Source organism: Macaca thibetana, chromosome 6 (genome assembly GCF_024542745.1).
Source record: "Macaca thibetana thibetana isolate TM-01 chromosome 6, ASM2454274v1, whole genome shotgun sequence".
In the NCBI taxonomy this organism is placed as follows: domain Eukaryota; kingdom Metazoa; phylum Chordata; class Mammalia; order Primates; family Cercopithecidae; genus Macaca; species Macaca thibetana.
This window is the reverse complement of record NC_065583.1, coordinates 104,928,683-104,952,440: the sequence shown is the minus strand read 5'-3', so window position 1 is coordinate 104,952,440 and position 23,758 is coordinate 104,928,683. Positions and strand designations below refer to the sequence as shown.

Sequence of the window (23,758 nt, the reverse complement as noted above, 5' to 3'; positions counted from 1 at the left end):
GCAGTTTTGCACTGGCCTCCAGCTGATGAAAAGTTTTGCCATGAAAACTTAACTTAGTCCTTCTGATGCTTTTACTGCCTGTTGATACAGAAGGTGAAAAATGACCAACTACGCTATACATAAAAACAAAGGCCACATATTCTTATATTCTTTTAGAATATGTCTTATATGCTGATTTTTAAAATATTAGGGGAAAAATTGACTTGTGATACTTGAAAGTTCGTAGAACAGGGCACTGCATTAAAACAGGGTTTATGCAGATAAAACACACTTTTCTGTTCTTGGCCAGCAGTTCTACTGTCAGGATACTTATTCCATACAGCACTGTATGATACAGACCAAGATTTATAGTTGGTGATTTCCTGAATAACAACTCAGATAGCAAATGCCTCCACAAAACAACTTTCATATGTTCTGCAAGGCACAAAGTAGTATAAAAGAAAGGATTGTTTGTTCCCGGATTTTTGTGGGGTGGTTTCTGTTTTTTCTTTTTCTTTTCTTTTTTTTTTTTTTTTTGTCTCCCACAAGACAGAATTTTTCTTCTTGCCCTAAAATTTGAAAGATTTCTCCTTTCTCTCCCCTTCTTCCACAAGTAGTCCCACCCTAAAAAGGAAGATGAGGTTCTCTAGCAACCCTTAAGTTGCTCATAAGAAATAGCTTCAACTTTTGCTTTGGGGCAAGACATTCATATATTGGGGTTGTGGGCCAATAAAACTAGTCAACAGAAGGAATGAGGAAGAAGCAGTGAATGTAAGGACAGTATTGGGGAGGAAGGGGGAATATTCTCATTTTCATTTCTGTAGATTTTTAGGCCAGATTTGAAGACAGGCTCTTGAAGACACATGAAGTATCTCTAACTTGATTTTATGTATGCACACTTTATGTACTATCTGTACATAAGTCATAGACATATAGATTGGACTAGAATTGAGAGTTCAGAAATGAACTCTCACTTGTACAGTCAGTTAATTTTCAATAAAGGTGCCAAGACAGTTCAACAAAGGTAGTCTTTTCTTTTCTTTTTTTTTTTTATTATACTTTAAGTTCTAGGGTACATGTGCACAACGTGCAGGTTTGTTACATATGTATACATGTGCCATGTTGGTGTGCTGTACCCATTAACTCGTCAGGTAGTCTTTTCAATAAGTGGTGCTGGGACAACTGGGTAGCCACATACAAAACAATGAAGTTAGACTCTCACCTCACACCATATACAAAAAGTAGTTCAAAATGGATCAAAGACCTAAACTAAGAGATAAAAGAGAAGAAAACATAGGCATAAATATGTAACATATAAAACACCAAAAATATAAACAACAAAAGAAGAAATAGATGAATGAGACTTCATCAAAATAAAAACATTTTTCCTTCAAATAACACCATTAAAAAAGTGAAAAGACAGCCCACAGAATGGAGGAAACACTTTCAAATCATATATCAAATAAGAATCTTGTATACTGAATATGTAAGGAACTCTTATAACTCAAAAATAAGAAGACAAATAATTCAACTAAAACATGAGCGATAGATTTGAAAGACATTTCTCCAAAAGTATATAAATGGGCTATATGCATATAAAAAGAAGCTGAATATCATTAGCCATCAGGGAAATGAAAATCAAAACCATAATGAGATGCCACTTTGCATCCACTAGAATGGCTGTAATCAAAACGACAGAAGAGTATTGGCAAGGATGTGAAGAAATTGAAATCCTCATACACTGCTGGTGGGAAGGGGAAATGGTACAGCTGTTTTGGAAAACGGTCTGGAAGTCCTAAAAAGATTAAACATAGAGTTACCATATGACCCAACAATTCTACTCTTGGGTATATACCCAAGGGAAATGAGAACATACGTCAATGCAAAAACTAGTTCACAAGTGTTTATAGCAGTATCATTCACAATAGTCAAAAAGTTGCGGGGGGGGGGGGAGGCAGGAATAACATGTCCAAAAACTGATGAATAAATAAATAAATGTGACATATCCATACAATGAAATATTATTCAAGAAAAAAATATGAAGTCCAGATGAACATGGATAAACCTTGAAAACATTATGCTAAGTGAAAGGTCACAAAAGGCCACATATTGTATGAGTCTATTTACATTTACAGGAAATGTTCAGAATAGGCAAATCTAAAGAGAGTAGATTAGTGGGTTAGGGGCTTGGGGGTAAATGGAGAGTGACTGTTTATGGATATAAGGTTTCTTTTTTGGTGTAAGGAAGATGTTCTAAAATTGATAATGATGATGGTCTTTCAACCCAGTGAATATACTAAAAACCATTGCATTCCACGTGTTAAACGGGTGAGTGTATGATGTGTGGATTATATCTCAATAAAGATGTTAAGCCACACACAGTCATATTACATAATTACACAGTTATATTGAATTCCATTATAATTTTAGATTTATGGACTAACACTGAATACTCAGAGTATTAAGCGACCTGTTCCAGTGCATATAGCTGGTGATCACAGAGCCAGACTTCCTGAACATCAGGCCAGTTGTCCCTCCGTTGTGATTGTTATAGGAAGTTTGACCCCAACATACCATACAAGTCACACTTAAAACTTGTATTGGTGTGGCCAGGTACCACTCACTTGTTCATGTAACAGATCAGCAAGCCCCTGAAACTGAGGTCGGCAATGGCAATAGCAACCTGCTCCTGTAAGGTTCAGTAGTGTAGGGTGGGGATGAGGAGACACAAGAGCTGCTGCTGCTTTTTTTTTTTTTTTTTTTTTTGAGTCGGAGTCCCGCTCTGTCGCCCAGGCTAGAGTGCAGTGGCCGGATCTCAGCTCACTGCAAGCTCCGCCTCCCGGGTTCATGCCATTCTCCTGCCTCAGCCTCCCGAGTAGCTGGGACTACAGGCGCCCGCCACCTCGCCCGGCTAGTTTTTTGTATTTTTTAGTAGAGACGGGGTTTCACCGTGTTAGCCAGGATGGTCTCGATCTCCTGACCTCGTGATCCGCCCGTCTCGGCCTCCCAAAGTGCTGGGATTACAGGCTTGAGCCACCGCGCCCGGCCTTTTTTTTTTTTTTTTTTTAAACCAACAAGAATGACCTTGAAAACAAGGGGTTCTTTACCACACAATTATTCAGAATTATTCAGGAACCCTGACTGATGGAAGTTATTCTACCTTCTCCAGCCAGCAGACGAGGAGGAGAGAGAGGAGGCTTATCCATGGGAGGTTTTCCTGAGCCACCTTAGGATGGTGCACCCCTCACACTCATTTCCCCACACCTTCTGTGGTTACAATGCCGTCACTTGGCCCCTCACAGATGCCGTGGGCCGACGAATGCAGACTCTGACCAGCAACTACTCTTAGTTGAACAATTTGGTATTGAAGCAGCTACGGTTGTCTGGGGTATATACCCTGAGGTTTGTTGTCTGTCGCATGCCAGGAAAATTTAGGACATGCCAGGAAAATTTAGGACATGCCAGGAAAATTTAGGACACATACACAAGGAGTTTAGGAGCAGAGGTTTAATAGATAGAAGAGAAGAGGAAGAGAAACAGCTTCCTCTGTAGAGGAAGGGGTCTCCCAGCAGAAAGGACCTGCTGGTGGTGAATGCCCCGAGTTTCATAGTAGGGTTTCAAGAGCCGGTGTCTGATTTACATAGAGCTCATAGATTGGTTCAATCAGGTATGATGTTTACATGGGGAAGGCTTGTTGCCCCACCCTAATCTTCTTATGCAAATGGGCTTTCCAGTTGATGGGGCCATCTTGTCTGCTCCTTTACCGTACAGGTGGCTGACAGAGAAGGGAAGGTGGAGCCGCCATCTTGAACATGTCTAATCCTTAGTTCTTGCTGGCATTCACCTGTGCAAGCTCCCAGCTTGCAGGCTGCTGTTCGTTAGAAAATGATTTGGGGCGGCTTTTCATTAAAAAGAAAAACCTTACCAAGGACTCCCATACCCTTGCTATCTGCCTGAGTGATTTCTTCTTAACTCCTGTATCGCTATCTGTGCTTGAAGTTTTTTCCTTATACTAAAAAATCGATCCAAAGGCTAGTCAGCCCACATGATGGCTGTGCACAAGTTTAGAAGTTGCATATCGTGGCTCCTGCTTCATTATGAGGGATTTTAATACCTTTAGAGCAATGTTAAGTACCCAGTCTGACTGGTTATTCTGTCAGCAGAGTCTGTCACCTGTCCTAGAAGAATAGTCTTGTTTGTTGCTCATATACCGGCTGATGATTGATAGGAGTTTCCGAATTGTATTTTATTGGAAGGATCTTTGAGAGCTCTAGGCCTGTGGGCCTTCCTGAGGAGGTGACTGCATTTGAATAGGCTCTAAGTTTCCTATATCCTGCCTCTGCCCTGCTACAGCACTACAAGGGGAAACCTGGACCATTTACTGTGCCTGTTGCAAGGTAGGTGGCAAAGAGGGAGTTCTGAGAGAACAAACGAAGCCCCAGGAATCTACTCAACCCTGACAGTGAATATACTATCCTCTGACCTTATACTGAAACAGTGACAACATCTGTGTCTCCAAGCCGTGGAACTCTGACCGCTACTCTGGAAGTAGCCCTGGAGTATTTTGTTACCACTTTTGTTTTACACTAGGCCTAGACTGGAGGATTCAGTTTGGTGAGTTGTGAGAAATTAAAAGTTGGAATTAGAGGAGCAGAGGCTGGCCCCTGTCAACTTATTGAGCTGGGTGGCCTTAGCCTTTTCTGAGCTTTGGAAAACCTCAGATATCATGTCAGAACATCAACAGAATCTGGGAACAACACCGGAAAATCATCAGCAAATGGTGATCCCGATAGCACCTCTTCTTTATGGAGCGATCATGAGAAGATTCCATGATAATCCCCATAAAGTATCAAGTCCAGATTTTGACACAAGATCGTGCTCAATAACTACTAGCTGTCATTGATAATAATAGCATCATCTTTTGACTTTCAAGGCAGAGAAAAAGAGGTATCTCCATTGATGCCTAATTTTAAAAAAAGTAACACTTCATAAATCTTTGGCAATATCTTAAAATATTTTATGATGTAACTGTGATTCTTGGAAAACTTTCTTTTTAGCAGTCAGAATCTTTCATAACCATATGTTAAGTACTTGCTTTGTGTAAACAGGTTGCCAGGCACAAAGGGATCATAAAGAGAAAGAAGAAATGGCCTTTGCCTTTGAGCAGTTCATAATGTCATAAGAATTAGCTATGGCTATATTTTAAACAGGTTATAGCTAACCTAAGTTTTTGCTATCAATGTTTTATTATTTTTTTTCTTAATTTTTTTTGAGATGGAGTCTCACTCTGTCGCCCAGGCTGGAGTGCAGTGGTGTGATCTTGGCTCACTGCAACCTCCGCCTCTCAGATTCAAGCAATTCTCCTGCCTCAGCCTCCTGAGTAGCTGGGAATGCAGGCGCCCATTACCATGCCCAACTAATTTTTGTCTTTAGTAGAGATAGAGTTTTGCCATGTTGGCCAGGGTGTTCTTGAACTCCTGACCTCAAGTGATCCGCCCCTCTCAGCCTCCCAAAGTGTTGGGATTACAGGCCTGAGCCACCATGCCTGGCCTGGTATCAGTGTTTTAAACCAACTGCACATATATTCTAATATAGACAAAAATGTGATTAGCTCTTTTTAAAAACAAGCCCAACTCTAAAATATCATACTTCAGAGCTTTTATTTTTGCATCCTGCCCCTTGCTCCCAATTGTCAGCTTGTCTCCCCCTACTCTTGCTACCAATTGTCAGTTTACCCCCAACCCTACCCCTCACACATATATCCCAATTACCAGGTTGTTATAAAACATTCATATATTTTTGTGTATAAAATGATTTCTTGCATTTTTCCAAGATAATTATTTGAAAATGTAATTATTTGAAAACAGATTGTGTTTTACCGTGAAATCACCTAATACCCTAATTAGTTTATTTAGCTTAAAAACTTGGTCTAGAACAGTGGCTCTTAACTTGGCCACATTTTTTTTTTAAAGGCAGCATTATTATTTATTTCCTCTTTTCAAAATTTAGCAAGTCCGTGGTATTCCTACTTCAGTTTATTTGACGCAAGGCTCAAATGATATGTGAATGATATGCATGATATGTGAAAAGGAAGTTCATCATCATCACATCTTACCTGTTCCTTGTTCTTCCAGTTTCACAGCCCCTTAGAATGTTAGAGCTGGCAAGGACTTTATCAACAAATTCTTCACATCACCAACATCCCTCCTTTAGCAGAGGAGAGAAACTGAAGCTCAGAGAGGTGAGGGGACTTGCTTACAGTCACACCACCACTATGTGACTGACTCCTGGTGCAGAACCCTCCCTTCAACCACGTGCCTCTCCCTGGCTGGTAATCTCTGTCTGTTTTTCAACTCCCTTTTCTGAGATGTCACCAAGTCCTGTTACTGTTTCCTGGAAATGTCTCTTGGTTGTCTTCCTTTCTATTTCTTCCTGGCTGATCCCATCCCTCAACACCTCACAATGGGAAAGGCCTGACAGAGGACTTGGTCTCTGAGGCATCCATTATACCAGATGAATTTTCTCTAATTACCACTGTCAGCACATCACTCCTCTTCTTTGAGGCTGCCAGGAGCTCCCTGCTTCTTGTGGCTACAAATGTCAACACCTGTCCTTGCGTGCTAGACCTTCCAGAGCCTAGCTTCACGGTGAAGGCCCAGCTTCATTGCTCTTTTCTCCCTGTGAGCCCCAAAGGCCCACTGTCTTCCCTGGGTTTTCTTCATGAGTCAGCCATGTTTCTTTTATGCCTTTAGTTTCTGTTCTCCCCAGCTTCCGGTTCTCTCCCTGCCTTTCCAACTACAGCAGGTCCTCCAATAATGTCGTTTCATTCTATGTCATTTCCTCATAATGTTGATGAAGAAAAAGAAGGGGCCACTGTAGAGTTCGTGTATTCTCCCCAGGTCCGCATGGGTTTTCTCTAGGCACTCGTTAGATGTGCATGTTAGGTGAACTGATGTGGCTACATTGTCCCCACTGAGTGAGTGTGGTGGGGGTGTGAGTGTGTCTTCCAGTGGGAATGCATCCTGTCCAGGGTTAGTGCCTCTCACCCCCCTACCCCTGAGCTGCTGGGATAGGCTCCGGCCACCCAAGACCCTGAACTGGAATAAGAGGGTGAAGAATTATCTTACTTTTTGTATTTTTCCAGTCCCTTCATTATACTAAAAGTTGATGTTAATCTTTCTTAATTGTATGTATAGCTCACATTTATTTCAGTGTTTAACATCGAGGTGTTTTGGTCTTTATTTAGAAGTTTGGTGATGTTTTTGTGGCCAGAAATATGCAATAGGAACTTAATTATTTTTTAGAGACAGAGGCTTGCACTGTTGCCCAGGCTGGAATGCTGTGGCCTGACTACGACTTACTGCAGCCTCAAACTCCTGGTCTCAAGCAATCCCCCCTCCTCAACCCCCTGAGTAACTGGGACCACAGGTGCCTGGCTTTTTTTTTTTTTTTTTTTTTTTAAGAGCCAGGGCCTCACTGTGCTGCCTAGCCTGGTTCAAACTCCTGGCCTCAAGCAATCCTCCCACCTCACCCTCCCAAAGTGCTGGAATTACAGGCATGAGCCATAGCACCCAGTGTAACTTGTTTGTAGAAATTCGCCTATGGTAAAATTGATTTTGTTATACATTATTTTGCTTAAATTCATAGTTTCCAGGTAGGTGAGGACTTACTGTACTGTATTCTTCGAGGCCAAGTCCAGGTTCTACCACCTTTTTAATGTTTTCCTTGATTGCTGCAGTGATAACCCAATGATTCCCCTTTACTCCCAAACTTTTTCTGATTATATCCTACCATGTAGCATTGCACATCATAGCCCGTCATATGGTTCTCTGGCTTTTCCTTAGAATTGTGTGGCCTTCTCAATTATATTGAATGCTCTTTGAAGGCAAGGCTTATGCTTCTATTTTTATCATATATACTATTCCCTTCCCATCCATTGGAAATATGTTCAAAGACCCTCAGTGGATGCCTGAGACTGAAGATAGCACCAAACCTTGAATATACTGTTTTTGCATATAGATACATACCTATGCTCAGGTTTAATTTATAAAGTAGGCATAGAAAGAGATTAACAACAGTAACTAATAATAAAACAGAACAATTATAACAATTGTAACAATATATTATGATAAAAGTTCTGTGAATGTGGACTCTGTCTCTGTCTCAAAATATCTTATTGTACTGCACTTACCCTTCTTGTGATGAGGAAGGGATGGGAGTGGGACGGCATGAGATTTTATCACACTACTCAGAATGGTATGCAATTTAAAACTCATTAATTTTGTATTCCTAGAACTTTCCATTTAATATTTTCAGACCTAGTTGACCTCAAGTAACTAAAACTGCAGAAAGTAAAACCTTGGATAACGGGGGACTACTGGATTCCAATTCTATAATGCCTAATACGTGGTCAGTAATAACCACTTATTAGGGGCTTGTTGAACTTCTAAAAGTTGTTATTCAGAGCTACAAGTGGTTCAGACATATTATAGTGTCAGCAGCTTGGGTTGGGATCAGTTGTTAATATTGGGGCACGGTGCTCTACTGTGTTTCAAGTGTTGGCAGGACCAGTGGCTATCGTGTTAGTGATCCTCTAAGGAGACTGTCTCTATAGATCTGGTGCTCACGCTAATAGTTGGGTTTATAGATCAATAGCTGAGTGACAGGGAGGCTGGGAACTGCACACCAGCATCTTGAATCTTCCAGTAGGTAAGAATTACTTGAGAAAGGAATATCCTCATAACTCTGGCAGATCCTCAGCACACCATTGTGACATGTGAACTGGCCTGTCTCCTCTTCCACTGTAAGTCCTTGAGCCGGTAATGACCTTGGTGTCTTTTCTACAATACTGGCACAACATCTTAAGGTTTAATCTGATCTTTGTCTAAAATATTTTTTTCAGAACCCATTAAGTACGGTATCTTCCAAAAAAAGAGAAGTGTGTTGTCATAAGTTCCTGGTATTGGAAAAAGGAGTCTGTATTATTTAAAGAAGCCTTGTCTGCTTACTTAATTCCGATGCCCCTTTTCCATGCCTTCCTACCTTTCCTGGTAGTCATTCCTGGACTGAGGTAACTGCAGATTTTATAGTACTTTGGACTGTGCACTCCCCAAGGCACAGCCCCTAAAAGAATTGCCTCTGCCGAAGTCTCATAAACTTGGAATTATTTTTTCTTTAATGTCAGCAGGACTAATTCCGCCCATACAAAATGGTTTGGCCTTTTCCTTCTTTGGCACAAAAAGAGACTTGGCAGAGGCTCAGATAAAGGTGAAGTTGATGAGCTCTGGCATGGGAGTGAGCTCAGCGCTTCTGGGCTTTCATTCCCCCTGTTCGTCTCATGTTCGAAATCCTCATTCCATCCAGAATGTCTTCCCTTCCCACCAGTGACACCTAAAGATGTTTCAAATCCTGCTTCCTTTGTCTCCAACACACACAGCGAAATGCTGAATGCCTTCATTTGCAGAAAGTTACCCAACTGGAGTCACTTTAATATTTTTTTAATCTTTTTAGGTGGATGGAAGTTTGCTTAGTTGAAGAATTGCCACCAACCACTGAACTGGAAGAAGGGCTCCGGAATGGAGTTTACCTTGCAAAGTTAGCCAAGTTCTTTGCCCCGAAAATGGTATCAGAGAAAAAGATCTATGATGTGGAACAAACACGTTATAAGGTAACCAAGATCTAATTGGTTTTGGCTTCCAGTTAAAAATGAAAGTATTGGTATTTCATATCCTCTCCCTTCTTTTAGTGTTTCTGTAAGGATTTTGGGGGCTGGGGGATGTCTTTGGAGCCTGTTAATAGCATTCCTGAGGCAGCAGCAGTTTTAAAAAGCGAAGTGTTTCTATTTCTGGTCTGATGCTGAGAGACTTCTGACTTATGGGGCCTCCCAGTGCCTCCCCCAATTATTCCTTCATGGAAGTCAGTTTTGACTTTATTAGTGCCAGTAAAGGTAAAAGTGGGGGCATGCTACCACTCCTTTTTTCACTTGAACTTGTGGCCCTAAAGAGTTAGGGCCAATGTGATAAAACAAGTAGGAAGGTCAAATGATCAGCCAACTGTTCTTTTCCATTTGATGCTTAAAACAAAATATGACTAACCATTTTGTGTACAACTAGTTTTAAGAATTGTTTCAGGACTAATTAGGGAAGCATCAGAAAATAAAAATCTATCATAGCCCTTTTAGAAACATCACAACAGCTGAGTGTGGTGGCTCTTGCCCATAATCCCAACACTTTTGGAGGCCAAGGTAGGAGGATTGCTTGAGCCCAGGAGTTCAAGGCTGCAGTAAGCTATGGTCACACCACTGCCCTCCAGCCTAGGTGAGAGTGAGACCCTGTTTCTAAGATAATAATAGCAAGAAGAAGAAGAAGAAGAAAGTTCAACAATAAAAACCGCACTGTTTTTTAAATTTGGAAGAAGCAGGAGAAGAAAACAAAATCAAACACCAATTTTATAGTAATAGAAATCCCGATTTTTTAGAGATACATATCAAAGTATTTAAAGATAAAGTGATACATCTAGGATTTGTTTCAAAATAATTGAGGGGAAGGTAGACAGATGATAAAAAGCTGGCCGTGAGTTCATAACTGTTGAGTTGATTGATGGTTACATAGGAGTTCATTATACTGTTCTGTCTACTTTTTTACATTTGAATTTATATATTCAAAAGGAAAAGGAAAAAGAAAAAGCAAATGCCAACCTAGAAGGCTCCTCCATTAGCAATGTATCTTCAAAACAGAATTTTTAAATGTCTGGTGTTCTATTCTGCAATTTGTGACCTCTTGTCTGCTGCAGGTCAAGGTTTCTAAAGCTTCTTTGAAACTTGATCTTTATTTGTTTAATGCATTCAGTTCTGTATATCAATATTTTTTATCTGCAGATTTTCAAGTATTCTGAACAGTTATTTCTCTTACAGCTATATGTTGAGTATAGTTGGAAAAGGAATTATTTCCCATTTATTGCATAATTCATAGTACCCTTCACTTCTTGAGGCAAAATATATTCTTTAAATATGTACATTAAATACAGGTAGAATGTTTGAATAATCTTTGAGGTTAACAGTAGAAAAGATTACTTGTCAAATTTATTTTGAGTCTGTTTTTCTAGTCCAGTCAAAAAGGTAACCGAGCACAAGTTTTTGCTTTGAATAATGTTATAAATAAAAACGTTTACATTTTTTAAAGTAAATTTGTGTTCATGAAGTTTCACTCCAGAGTTCCAGCTCATTATAACCTTCCACAGGACTTTAATAAAACAATCACTTAGTCAGCTAAAATTAAAGTTTAGAAAATTTTTTTGAGAAATATTTTTAGAAATTCAGAGAAGCCCAGAAAAAGACCATCTGTATCCTCTCTCCACAACATAAATATTGGTTCACATTTTACACTACATCTTGTCTTTTTTTCATGGCTTTTATTTTGGTTATAATCAAGATCTAGGTCTGTCAGTACCAACACGTATGTAGACTTGATGATAGAGTTAAAGTGTAGTTGGGGTAGGCTCCGGCTTGACTGAAAGGGAATTACAGATTTTCTTTTGGCTTTCTTGGACTGTGAGAATCAAGCTGGGAAGATAGGCCGTTCATGGAAGTGAGCCTCAGAGCAGTGTGTGAGCCAGTTCTTTTCTCTTCCTGGAATATTGTATACCTTGAATATAGGAGTGTCCTTCCAGACCAGCTTGGGGCCCTCATGGACAGTTGCCTCATGGCAACTTAAATAGGTACCTTCTCCTCCTGGCATCAGAGATCCTATTATTTAAATGAATAGCAACTTCTCTTTAGGATGGGGACAGGAGAAATAATATTTGCAATTTCTGGTTATGGAATAAAATACTTGTGGGGCATAGGCAGGTGATGACATACATGCCCAAGTGAAACATCACAAGAGGGAGGCCACCCCTGCCCCATCAGATCCCTGGAAGGCCGGGTGGCACAGAGGTGATGCTGGGAGAGGGGCAGGAAGGAGGGAGGCACGGCAGGAGGGAACCGTGGCCAGCTGTGGCGTGGGAGCCCCTCCTTGCTCAGTTAAGAGAAAAAAACATAAGATGAATGGAAAGGACTCCTCTGTGGATTGACTGCAGAAAGAGGTTTGTTTGTTTTTTCTTTATTAAATCCATGAAAGTGCCTAGTGTTCTTGATGGAAACATTGAGTGATTTGCCTTGTAATCATAAAATCTTATTTTAGGGCCTTTTCATTTCTCATACAAAAATGAAAGGGGATAAATATTAGCAAATAGGTAACTCACCTTCCTGATCTTGTATTCTTCAGGACTGAAGCATATCACATAGCCCTTTGCAAGGAGAGCTAAATCATGGGACTAAGGCAAAGATGTTGAAGCACGAGAGAACACTCAATAACCCAGCCCTAGCCCCTCATGCCATCTGGAAACCATGAATTCAGTGAACTCGGGCTCTCGCTGCAGGGTCTGCCTAGACTGTAGCCATAAAATATGTCAGCCTTGGCACTGGCAGCTTTGATGACTATCAGTTAGGCAGACAGGAGCTTTTGTGCTACCCCATTCTCTTTGTCTGCCAGCTTATGTACAACCCTAGTTCCTCATTAATTTAGGATTGGAAAGATGTCCTGAGTATTTGATTTCAACTTTCCAGTTATAAGTATTTTTTCCATGGCCACCTGTGCCGTCCACACCAGGTCTGAGTTACATGCCCATGCCATGTGCGCTGCAGCTCCTGACACAGTCTGTCTTGCACATGCCATAGTGTATTGTAAAGCGGGCAGGCACCGTATGGGCCTCTATGCCCCATACCCAGTTAATGGTGCAGAGTCTGATCCATAGTAGGTACTTGGGGAATAGCTGTTGGATAAAGGAATGAATGACAATAGTTTCACATAAGCCAAAGGATTCCATACCTTTTCTTGCCTTCTGTGCTTTATTTGGTACGTACTCAGTATACTGAGTGTGACACTCTTCCTGTAAGAATGGTGCTCAAGCCTCCTGCAGAACCACCTAATGGGTGTGTGTAAAAACTGGATTCCTGGGTCCCACCCCAGACTAGTGAGTCAGGCAGAATCTCTTGACCCAGGAAGCAGTACTCTTAATAAATCACCTGCAGGTGATTCTTTTCTTCTGTGCTTCTAAGGTTTGAGTTGAGAACCACTGCTCTAATAGGTGAATAAACATTAATATAACAAATTGCAATACAGTTATAGGGAAGGAAGATAAAGGTGTACCACAATAGAAATACATATAGGGTAGAATTCATTCATCCATACAACACTTGTCAAGACCCATCGCATGTCCGGCACTATTCTAGGCACTAACGGCAGAATAGTGAGCCAAGCAGGCAAGGGCTTGGTTTCGTGGTGGTGGGGAGGCGGACTAAGTGAATTTATAGCTGTAGATTGTGATAAGCGTCTGAAGGAAGATACGAAAGCTAATGTATGGGTAGATAGCAACGGCCAGGAGATGGGCTTCTCTGAGGAGGAGTTTACTCTGAGGATGGAAGAGTGAGAAGAAAGTCACCTGTGTGCGCTCAGCGGTGGGCATCAGGAAGAACTGTACAAAGAGAGGGAGCTCATTTGTGAGAGACTTGCCACAAGGAGGGAAAGAGCTTGGCCATAGTGGAGTGGTTGAAAGGGACGGTGGTGGAAGATGACGCCAGGAAGAGCAGAGATGAGATTGCACAGCCATGCAGGCCCCATGGAGCACCTGAGATTTCATGCTACGTTGAGGGGACAGCAATCAGAAGCCTTGTGATGCCATATGGTGCAGTTTGTGCTTCAGAAAGATCAGTTGCTGCTATACAGAGAACAAACCAGAAAGAGGATGAGAGGGGACAGAGTCCAGGGAGGGGATAATTCAGTCCAGGTGGCAGTGGCCTGCACAGACAAGAAGTGAACTACTTCAAGAGGGAAAACCAAGGGTGGATCCTGAAAAGGAAATAGAAATGGGTGGAGGGTCATGAGGAGAAGACAACTGGGTGGACAGTGGGAGATGACCAAGGAGGAGGGAGCAGTCTTGTCCATTCTAAGTGGGTTGTTGGGTGGTGAAAGGCCAGAAAGGTTTCCATGGTGGGGGCTTGAGAGGTTAGAAAGTGGTCCCAGGCAGACTGGGGCAGGCAAGAGAAAGAGGAGTGGACGGAAGGGCCTTCCTTGGGGAGGTTTCAGTCTGACAAGGTTCAAAGATAGTACTCTGAACAGCACCTTGATAATTGTAGGTTTATAATAAATTCTTGTCAAATATGTAGGTGTGCCTTAGATAGGGAAGGCATGCACACAGTGGTTAGCAGTGTGAACTGTAGAATCGAAATACTTCAGAGTCTAGCTTCGCCATTAACTTTGGCTCTCTGAGCCGCGGTTTCCTCACCTGTGAAGTGGGAATACAGATTGAGTATCCCTAATCCAAAAATCCAAGGTGCTCCAATTGACGTGACACTCAAAGGAAATGCTCCTTGGAGCATTTTGGATTTTGGATTTTGGGGTTGGGGGTGCTCAGTCAGTATGTCTAATGCAAATATTCTAGAATTTGTAAAAATCAGAAACTTGAAACACTTCTAATGCCAAACATTTCAGATAAGGGATCCTCAACGTAATAGCAACAGTATCTGCCTTTGTAGAGATATTGTGAGGAACAAAATGATCCATGCAGGGCACTTGGCATGGTGCCTGACAGACATGAGCATCTAATGAATATTGGAGGCAGTGTTTGTTCTAAAGTACTTGAGCAGTAAAATAAACATAATATTTGGACTTGAAGTGCAAATATTATGTGGTTCTGCAAGGGAGTCTTAACCTTGAGCCTGACTAGTTAGGTCAACTCAAGCATCTTACCTACTTGTGCCCTCAGTTTCCTCATCTGTAAAATAAGCAAATTTGGATAATGTTATTGGTTTCTAAAGTACCTCCTGGTTTTAAAATGTTTTGATTCCAGTGCGTAGGATGTTAGCATCCAATGATGACAACGTAGTTCCTCATCTATGCAGTTTAAACTAGATGAACCATGTTTGCTGGTATAATAGCTCAGCAGTGGAAAAACAACATATACTTCCTGGTCCAATACCTGAAAGAAATCAGGTGTATGGATAACAGCAACCCTTGGCTAAATCTGACTGTAGACATGTCACCTCATCTAATAGTAATATACAGGACTGGAGTGGGAAGAAAAGACTTGTTAAAGATGATTATCGTGGACTGAGATTATTTCAAGCCTATTTAGAAGACCATTTTCATTCTAAGTGAAGCAAACTCAGTAGACTGACAACGTTATTGCTGCAATTTGCTAACCAAAGTGTGTTTCTTAAGTATGCCAACATGAATCATAGGGTTCTGAAGTCAGCATTCTCAGGTAGTTTAAAAGGATGAAAGATTTGAAATCTGTCATTTCATTTGTTGCAGAAATATGACCAAGATAACCACCCTTTTCTTCAGTGCCTCTTAACATGAAGCACTGAACATTTTTCTGACCTTAAATGTAAATGGAAGTTCCAAGCCTAATCTTGTAGTGTAATAATTATAATAACTAATATTTACTGCATTCTTAGGTGCACTTTGCAACTAAATACCTTCCATATATTCTCAGTTTAATCTCTGCAACTCAGAGAAGCATTTTGTGGCTCAGGAACCAAGGTTCAGAAAGATTTGTATCTTTCCTGAGATACTTTGCTAACAAGACCACTAAATACATGGGTGTCTTTGTTATATGATTTGGGATTGTTGGAGCCCACCAGTTTTGGAAACCAGAAACCCTCTGTGGTCAAACAAGATTAGGTTTATTTAACTTGTTGGGCAAGAAAAATGCATACCCATATTGCCACAGGGAAGAGAAATGAGTAGATTTGGTCTTGTGCTGGGTGATTCTAGTAGGGATTTAGGGAAGCAAGAGCCCATTTTCTTTTGGGTGTTGTCAGGAAGTGGGATCAATTTGGTGTCTTGGTAATTTTTATCTAAGAGGTGGGAAGATTGAATAGGAACTTAGTCATCAGTAAAGAAAGCAGAGTAGCTCATATTAATTGGAAGAGGGGGACATTATTTTGTGGCACAGAGGGTTCTCATACCTGTCTTGGTTCAGACTCCATTGTGGATTGTTTCTATCTTGTTCTTCCATGGTCACAGATTGACCTCGTCTGAAAATTATTTGCATAAACAAATTTTTGCTGAGTTATAAACACTCAGACAGTATGGCCTGACCTGTCAAATCTCTGGACTTTGTTTATTCCTTTTCCTTCTTCCCTTCCTTCAACTCTCCCTTCCTCTACCCACTTCATTAGTAGTTAATTTTTGCCTTCCGAAGAATAATCAAATAATCTAGGTCCTGCATTCTTCTCTGGTAGAGTGTCAGCATAGGGAAGTTTTCAGATCCGGAGGGATGTAGTCTTGAATCCCACGTCAGCCACTTGACAACTACTTGACTTTAGGCAAATCACATCATCTTTTTGGCCTATCTTTCCACATCTTTAAAAAATAGGAATTTATTCCATCATGTGAATGCATCAGAGTTTATTTAATCTTATTCACCCACTAAAGGACATTTCCATTATTCCCAGTCTGGGTCTGTTAAAATAAAGCTGTTATGAACACTGGAAAAAAAGTAGGAATGATAATTACCTTTCAGGGTGTTTTGAAAATTAGGGATAATTTACATAAAGTGATTGGAACACATGGTTCAATCACAAATAGTGGGCACTATTAAAAAGGCATAAACATTTGTCAAATGTTAATTTGTTTATACTCTATAATTTCTAACAGCAGTGAAAATACTTTTTATATAACACACTATTAGATTGTGGAAGGTAACAGAAGGTGGGAAGAGCCAAACTTTCTGAGTGTGATTATCTGCTACTGAATGTTAGTTATATGGTAAAACTCGCTATAGTTATTGTTTTATATATTTATTAAAAAGTATAATAAATAGATGACATTGTGCTATGCATTTAACTAGTGAAAAACACAAGATCATTTTAAAGTTCTTAATGGTTCATTCCTGATAAACTTTTATGAGCTACAGGCAAGAATGCTATACTTATAGACTGTGCAGAAGGAATGACTATCTGATGAGGGCTATAAAGAAGAAATGGAAGATATACAAAAACTATTTTTATTGTAGGAGTAGGAAAAGATCTTGTTAAATATTTCTGCTAAAGATTTGCTTCTTATATACAAGGCCAAGATCAGGGTTAAATCAGAAGAATCAATACTAAAATTAGTTCTGAATTGTAGGATGGTTTATGTTTTGTTTTTCTCTTTGTATTTTGCTACATTTTCCAGGTTTTCTGCAGAAATATTATATTCATGATTAGAATAAAAAAATGTAGACTTCTAAAAATCCTGTCTTTTTCTGAAGTTGCTAGGCCTCTCAGCCATGGTTGTCAAAATCTGGACACCATACGTGTGTGTATGTGTGTACACACCCATGCCTGTGTACATGTGTCTCATAAAACATCCTTAAGCATGTGCTAGACATTAAACAGTCTTGGAGATTCTAGTTCAGAATTTACCTCAATTGTGTGAATTATGGAAATTCATGGTTCATCACAGATGGTTGGGATGTTGCCAAGATACAGTCTAGCCTCCTTTAGTGTGTCTCTGTTTTATGTGAACATTAATAACTCTGTTCCAGGAGAAATACAATTAAAAAGCATCCTGTACGTGAAAAAAGTTATTACAAATGACTCACTTTTTGTGTGGTTCCTTCTCTCCTTTTTTCCCTCCTATCCTCATGTTAGAAGTCCGGCCTTCATTTTCGACACACGGATAATACTGTCCAGTGGTTAAGAGCGATGGAGTCTATTGGTCTACCCAAGGTAAGCCTTCACACACTGGAACCTGAACTGGAAAGGCAAAGAGGTAGTACACAAACACCTCTTTATGAGCAATGACTTTGGAGACTGGGTTATGTTAACGTAGAAATGAGAAATGTGAGGACTAAAAAATATGGAAAGACTTATCCAAAGTAATGTATGGCAAGAACTCAGAATGAGGGATATGCACAGTTTGAGAGTAGCCAGGTAAAAGTGTGTACAAAATAAAGGCAGAACAAGCTATAGCTGGTAGATAGTTGAGCTATCTAAAATAGCCAACTCCCTTTCTTGTATTGCTATTTATACATAAAGATTCTGAGTCTCAGCCAGTTGTGGTGGCTCATACCTGTAATCCCAGCACTTTGGGAGGCTAAGGTGAATCACTTGAGGCCAGGAGTTTGGGACCAGCCTGGGCAACATGGCAAAACCCTGTCTCTGTTTAAAGAAAAGAAAGAAAGAAATCCCGTTGTATTAGTATATATTTTATTACTGTAATAATTATAAATGTATTTTTTGTAAATTATTGTTATTATTATTTCGAGACAGAGTCTGGCTCTGTTGCCCAGTCTGGATTGCAGTGACTTAATCGTGGCTCACTACCACCTCCACCTCTCACGTTCAAGTGATTCTCCCACCTCAGCCTCCTGAGTAGCTGGGACCACGGGCAAGTAGCTGCTCCACGCCCAGCTAATTTTTGTTTTTGTTTTGTTTCTGTAGAGACAAGGTTTTGCCATGTCGGGCAGGCTGGTCTCAGACTCCTGAGCTCAAGCGATCTGTCCGCCACGGCATCCCAAAAGTGCTGGGATTACAGGGATGAGCTACCACACCTGGCCTATAAATTATTATTATAAATCATTATATCACTTGTAAAGGCTAGGGGGTTATAGCTCTTACTCCTAAAATAGATACCTAAATATAATTTACTCAGCAAACAGTCAGCGCTTGTTAAATTCGAAGAGCAGGCATCCTAAAGTCTGTGAGAGAATTAGGCAAGGGAAGGAAATGAGGAAATAATTACATTTGATAAAAATTGTAGAACTATTTTTTAAACTTGTTATTTTGAAATAATTATAGAATCACAGGAAGTTGTAAAAATAGTACTTCTATGTGTATCCTTCATTCAGCTTTCCCCTGCTGGCGACATCTGACTGCAGTACATGTTAAATTGACGTTGATGTATTAATGTAAACTAGACTACAGACCTTTCTTCCATTTTCACTATTCCACATGCAATTGTTTGTGTGAGTGGGCTTGTGTGTGCATGTATGTGTGATTCTGTGCACTTTTATCCCATGAATAGATTTGTGTAACCACCACCACAATCAAGACACAGACCCACAGAAGAGTGGTCCTTCTGATTGCATCCCTCCCCCAGCCCTGTTCCCTGGCAACCACTAATATGTTCTCTGTGTCTACAGTTTTGGCATTTTGAGCACAATATATAAGTGTAATCATATAGCAGGTATCCTTTGAATCACATTGTTCCACTCTGTATATGGCTCTTGAGACCCAACTGGGTCAATAGTTTGCTCGTATATATGTTGCTTAGTATGTGCAGCTATTTTTTTTTTTTTTTTTTTTTTTTTTTGAGACAGTCTCACTCTGTCACCTAAGCTGGGGTGCGGTGGCGCAATCTCGGCTCACTGCAGCCTCCGCCTCCCAGGTTCAAGTGATTCTCCTGTCTCAGCCTCCCAAGTAGCTGGGGTTACAGGTGGGCACCACCACACCTGGCTATTTTTTGTATTTTTAGTAGAGACAGGGTTTCCGCATGTTGGCCAGGCTGGTCTCGAACTCCTGACTTCAGGTGATTTGCCCTCCTCAGCCTCCCAAAGTGCTGGGATTACAGGCATGGGCCACCATGCCTGGCCTATACAGCTATTTTTTAAAAATTATTTAGGAGTGGTCTCGCTGGAGGTCAAGAGGATAAGCTACTGACTTATGAAGACCTCTGTTGTGCCAGGTGTGCAATGAAAAACACCCACCACCACAGAAACAGAAGGTTCCTTAAATGTAATTTATTAATGCCTATTTTTAATATAATTATGCTCGTATCTGTTTTAGGTCAGTCTCATTTTATCTTGAAATGATCAATGTTTAAATTTTGTTCTGCCATTTTTAATCAAACTATTTTGTCTTCTCCTAAAATGCCCAGAATGTTAAATGCTGTTTCCTTCTAGGAACTGGCTGTAATACATAATTCATGTTTCTGGATTGTGATTTAGCAACTACTAACTAGAGACTGGGTGATAAACAGATTAATAAAAAAGGAATTTAAACAGAATTGTTTTGTATAAGGCAACATCAAATTCAGATCATTTCATTAGATTTGATAGATCTGATGTAAACCTTTTCAAATTGTGTATATTTAGGGCCAAACAAATGGTGTTATATAGCAGGTTTTATTTTAACGTTGGTTTTTATTATGAAGTCATTGATATATTGCATTACAGGGGCAACAGACTGTATACTAAGTTGACTTTGATGTATCATATTTAACTAGTATCCTTTCATTTATCAATAGTAAGTGCTTACTCTGTGCTCAGTATCATGCTAGGTGCCGGAAATACAATGCTGCATAAAACATTCTGGTGAACGATAAATTGATCTCATCTCCTTGCTGAAAGAAGATATTTATAATGGCTTTCCAGGAGAAATATAAATATAAAAGGTTCTTGTTTAAAGAAAAGGGGAGAGGCAATTGTAGTTGTTCTCTGCTTACATAGAGAACTTTAAACCGGTAATACTCTTTCTTGTTGTTTTTTGAGACAGAGTCTCGCTCTGTCGCCCAGTCTGTACTGCAGTGGTGCCATCTCGGCTCACTGCAAGCTTTGCCTCCTGGGTTCAAGTGATTCTCCTGCCTCGGCCACCCAAGTAGCTGGGACTATAGGTGTGCTCCACCATGCCCAGCTTTTATTTTTTTTTTAATTTTTAGTAGAGACGGGAGTTTCACCATGTTGGTCAGGCTGGTCTTGAACTCCTGACCTTAGGTGATCTACCTGCCTCTGCCTCCCAAAGCACAACCATGCCCAGCTAATACTCTTCTGAATTTAGGGATCCTCTTCTCATTGACACTTTAGTAGCAAATGTGTTAAAGGAAAAGTGGAAAGGCTTTTTAAATTTCTTAGGCTACTGCCATTTCTTTAAGTACTTAGTAATTATACATGTTGTAGCTCAAGTAACTTTGCTTCTTTCTTTTCTCAGCTTTTCTCAATGACCAACAGGAAATAGCACTTGAGTATCAAGTGCTACCATATGATACATGATTTTAGTTTTTGATGTCAGTTTTTATAAAATATTTACTTAAAGTAAATAATACCTAAATGATTATCTTAATTTTAAAAACCTCAAGCTTAATTATTTTTTGTGTGTTCTTAGGAACAGAGAAATTTGGTGCCTCACTCTGAAATCTGTTTCTTTTGTTGATTTGTTTGTTCATTTGTTTTGTTTTGAGACGGAGTTTTATTCTTGTCGCCCAGGCTGGAGTGCAGTGGCACGTGCTTGGCTCACTGCAACCTCCACCTGCTGGGTTCAAGCAATTCTCCTGCCTCAGCCTCCCAAGAAGCTGGGATTACAGTCATGCACCACCATGCCTGGCTAATGTTGGCTAGGCTGGTTTTGAACTCCTGACCTCAGGTGATCCGCCCACGTCAGCCTCCCAAAGTGCTGGGATTACAGGTGTGAGCCACTGGACCTGACCTGAAATCTGTTTCTTATCAGGCTGTTAGTTTCAAGTTTAAGAAAAAGAGTATGAAATAGTATGTATGATAAACCCCCGTGACACACATTTACCTGTGTAACAAACCTCCACATGTACCCCAAACCTAAAATAAAACATTTTAGAAGAAGAAAAAGAGTGTGAAGGTGTATTCAAAACTTTGATGTTCAGACCTTTCAGTCTAGTGATTTCATATTTAGATGATTATCCAAAATAATCAGATGCTCAGAAAATGCAGAAATATTCATCATGGTGGCTTATAATAGGGAAAAATTAGAAGCAAAACAAATGTTCAACCATGGATGACTGTCTAAGCTATGGTTCAAAAATATAAAAGAATCATATACATCTATTAAAAATAATCTTATAGAATAATGAAGGGGATGGGAAATAGTTGTGTTCTGTTAAGTGTTTTGAACAGGTTTACACTAAGTACAATTTTGTTTTCACACGCACACATATATATAAACCTAAAAAAATCAGAGACATACAGAAAAAAAGACCAGAAGAAAAATAGGGACAAAATTGCTAATAGTGACAATCTGGGAGGTATGGTCATAGGTGTTTTTCCTTTACACCTTATATACTTTCCAGATTTTATTTGGTGAAAATGTATTACTTTAAACAGATTTTTAAAAATGTGTATGTGTTGTATATGCCTGTATACATGTGTACAGAGCACATATGACAAGATTTTAACGATACAATAAAGTGGCTAATAAAAAGGACACCCTTCTCAGGCTCATGGGACCTCTGGGAAGTCAGGAGTGTGAAGGCTACAGGAGGCAGAGCCCACATGTGCTCATATGCCTGTGAAATGAAACACTACCACTAACACTGTGGACACAACCTTCTTGGAGTAGCTGGCTGGGGACCGCACTATCCTCCTGTGGACCACTCTTAGGCGTGCTGTCAGGCAGGGGTCCAGATACAGTGATTGGTCTATCTACAGCAAGATGAAGCAATGGCGGAGAGGTTCCTCTATATTTAAATAATTATAGGATAGCAAGGACAATCAAAATAGGATCATTTTGGGAAGTAAATACTTGTGAGAAGCAAAACATATAATAAACATTGTTTCTTTTGTTTTCCAGATATTTTATCCAGAAACAACAGATGTCTATGATCGGAAAAACATACCAAGAATGATATATTGCATTCATGCACTGAGGTAGGGGGAAAATACAGCTAAAAGACGCTCTAAGAAGTAGATTTAAATAAAACTAAAATTTCAATTTTAAAAGAGGTTTTAAGTTACTTTAATAGTTTGAAGAACTTTTTATTGATTCCATTGTTTTGGATTTGCTAACACAAAATTAAAATAATGTTCACATATAAGTAGTCCTTGAACTTGAAAAATGTTTTTCTGATTTTTAAATCTAACTCACATTAGAAAACCAGAAAATGAATGAAAACCATTAAGTATAATAAAGAGAGAATTTAGGTTGAAACTTCTAGAAATCCAACTGTAACGTACTACTATATTCTTGAGTTATGACCTAGTTTACAAACATAATGCGAATATATCAAATGAGCAGCTTTAATAGTCATTATAATTTTGGTTTAATGAGTAAAATTATAATTTAGTTCAATTCTTATAGATTAAGAAAATATAATGGTAAGAATACTTTCTTTTGATCTTTTGTTCAATAGAATTTGTACCCTAAGGATAAAGAAGAAAAACAGTAGTTCGTGTAAATTAGTCAAATCAAGACACATTCATTATTTTAAAGCAGTTGTTCAATAACTTGAATTTTGAAAATGCTGAAATTCTGCTAGTTCACAGATTACATTTTATCTTATTGGCCTGGAAGAAATTTGATTTTTAGATGGTAACAAAGATTATTCTAAAAATCCAGTTTGTGGCTATTGTCTTGAGTGTACACAGGTAATGGTTTTGGAAGACTTCATGTCTGATTACATTTTAAATTACTTTTAGAACATCTGCCTTGTGTTTTTATCACTAGAAGTCATTTTCCTGGCAGAGTACTCTGCCTAGAGGTTTACATTGACTTCTTCCTGGCTCTTTTCCTCTCCAAAGGAAAATGCTTCTACAGTAATTCATTGTGGTGTTGGCTTTCTAGAGAAGAAATTTGATTATGTCATGTAATTTGACTTTTTCCCCTAGTCAGTACTTACGGGATTGCTTTGGAAGATGACAGTTGCTAGAAATAGAGACCAAGTGTAGGTGCCTTTGCTATGGTTTTTGTTATTCTAATAACTTAGAACAACTGGTTAAAAAAAGAAAACAACGATAAAAACAAACCTACTTCAATGCTGCCTTCTCAGATGTGGCTAGAGTATCATTGTGC

General features: G+C 39.6%; 1 protein-coding gene across 4 annotated transcripts in view; it reads left to right on the top strand.

Moving 5' to 3' along the window:
* Positions 1-23,758, top strand: part of IQGAP2 (IQ motif containing GTPase activating protein 2) — a 309,380-nt gene that overhangs the window by 151,944 nt on the left and 133,678 nt on the right. For all 4 annotated transcript variants that reach the window (XM_050795627.1, XM_050795628.1, XM_050795630.1 and 1 more), the window contains 3 exons: positions 9,490-9,646; positions 17,657-17,734; positions 22,541-22,617. In XM_050795627.1, the coding sequence (XP_050651584.1) occupies positions 9,490-9,646; positions 17,657-17,734; positions 22,541-22,617 (312 nt within the window). Of the gene's footprint in view, positions 1-9,489; positions 9,647-17,656; positions 17,735-22,540; positions 22,618-23,758 lie in introns of those variants that run through there.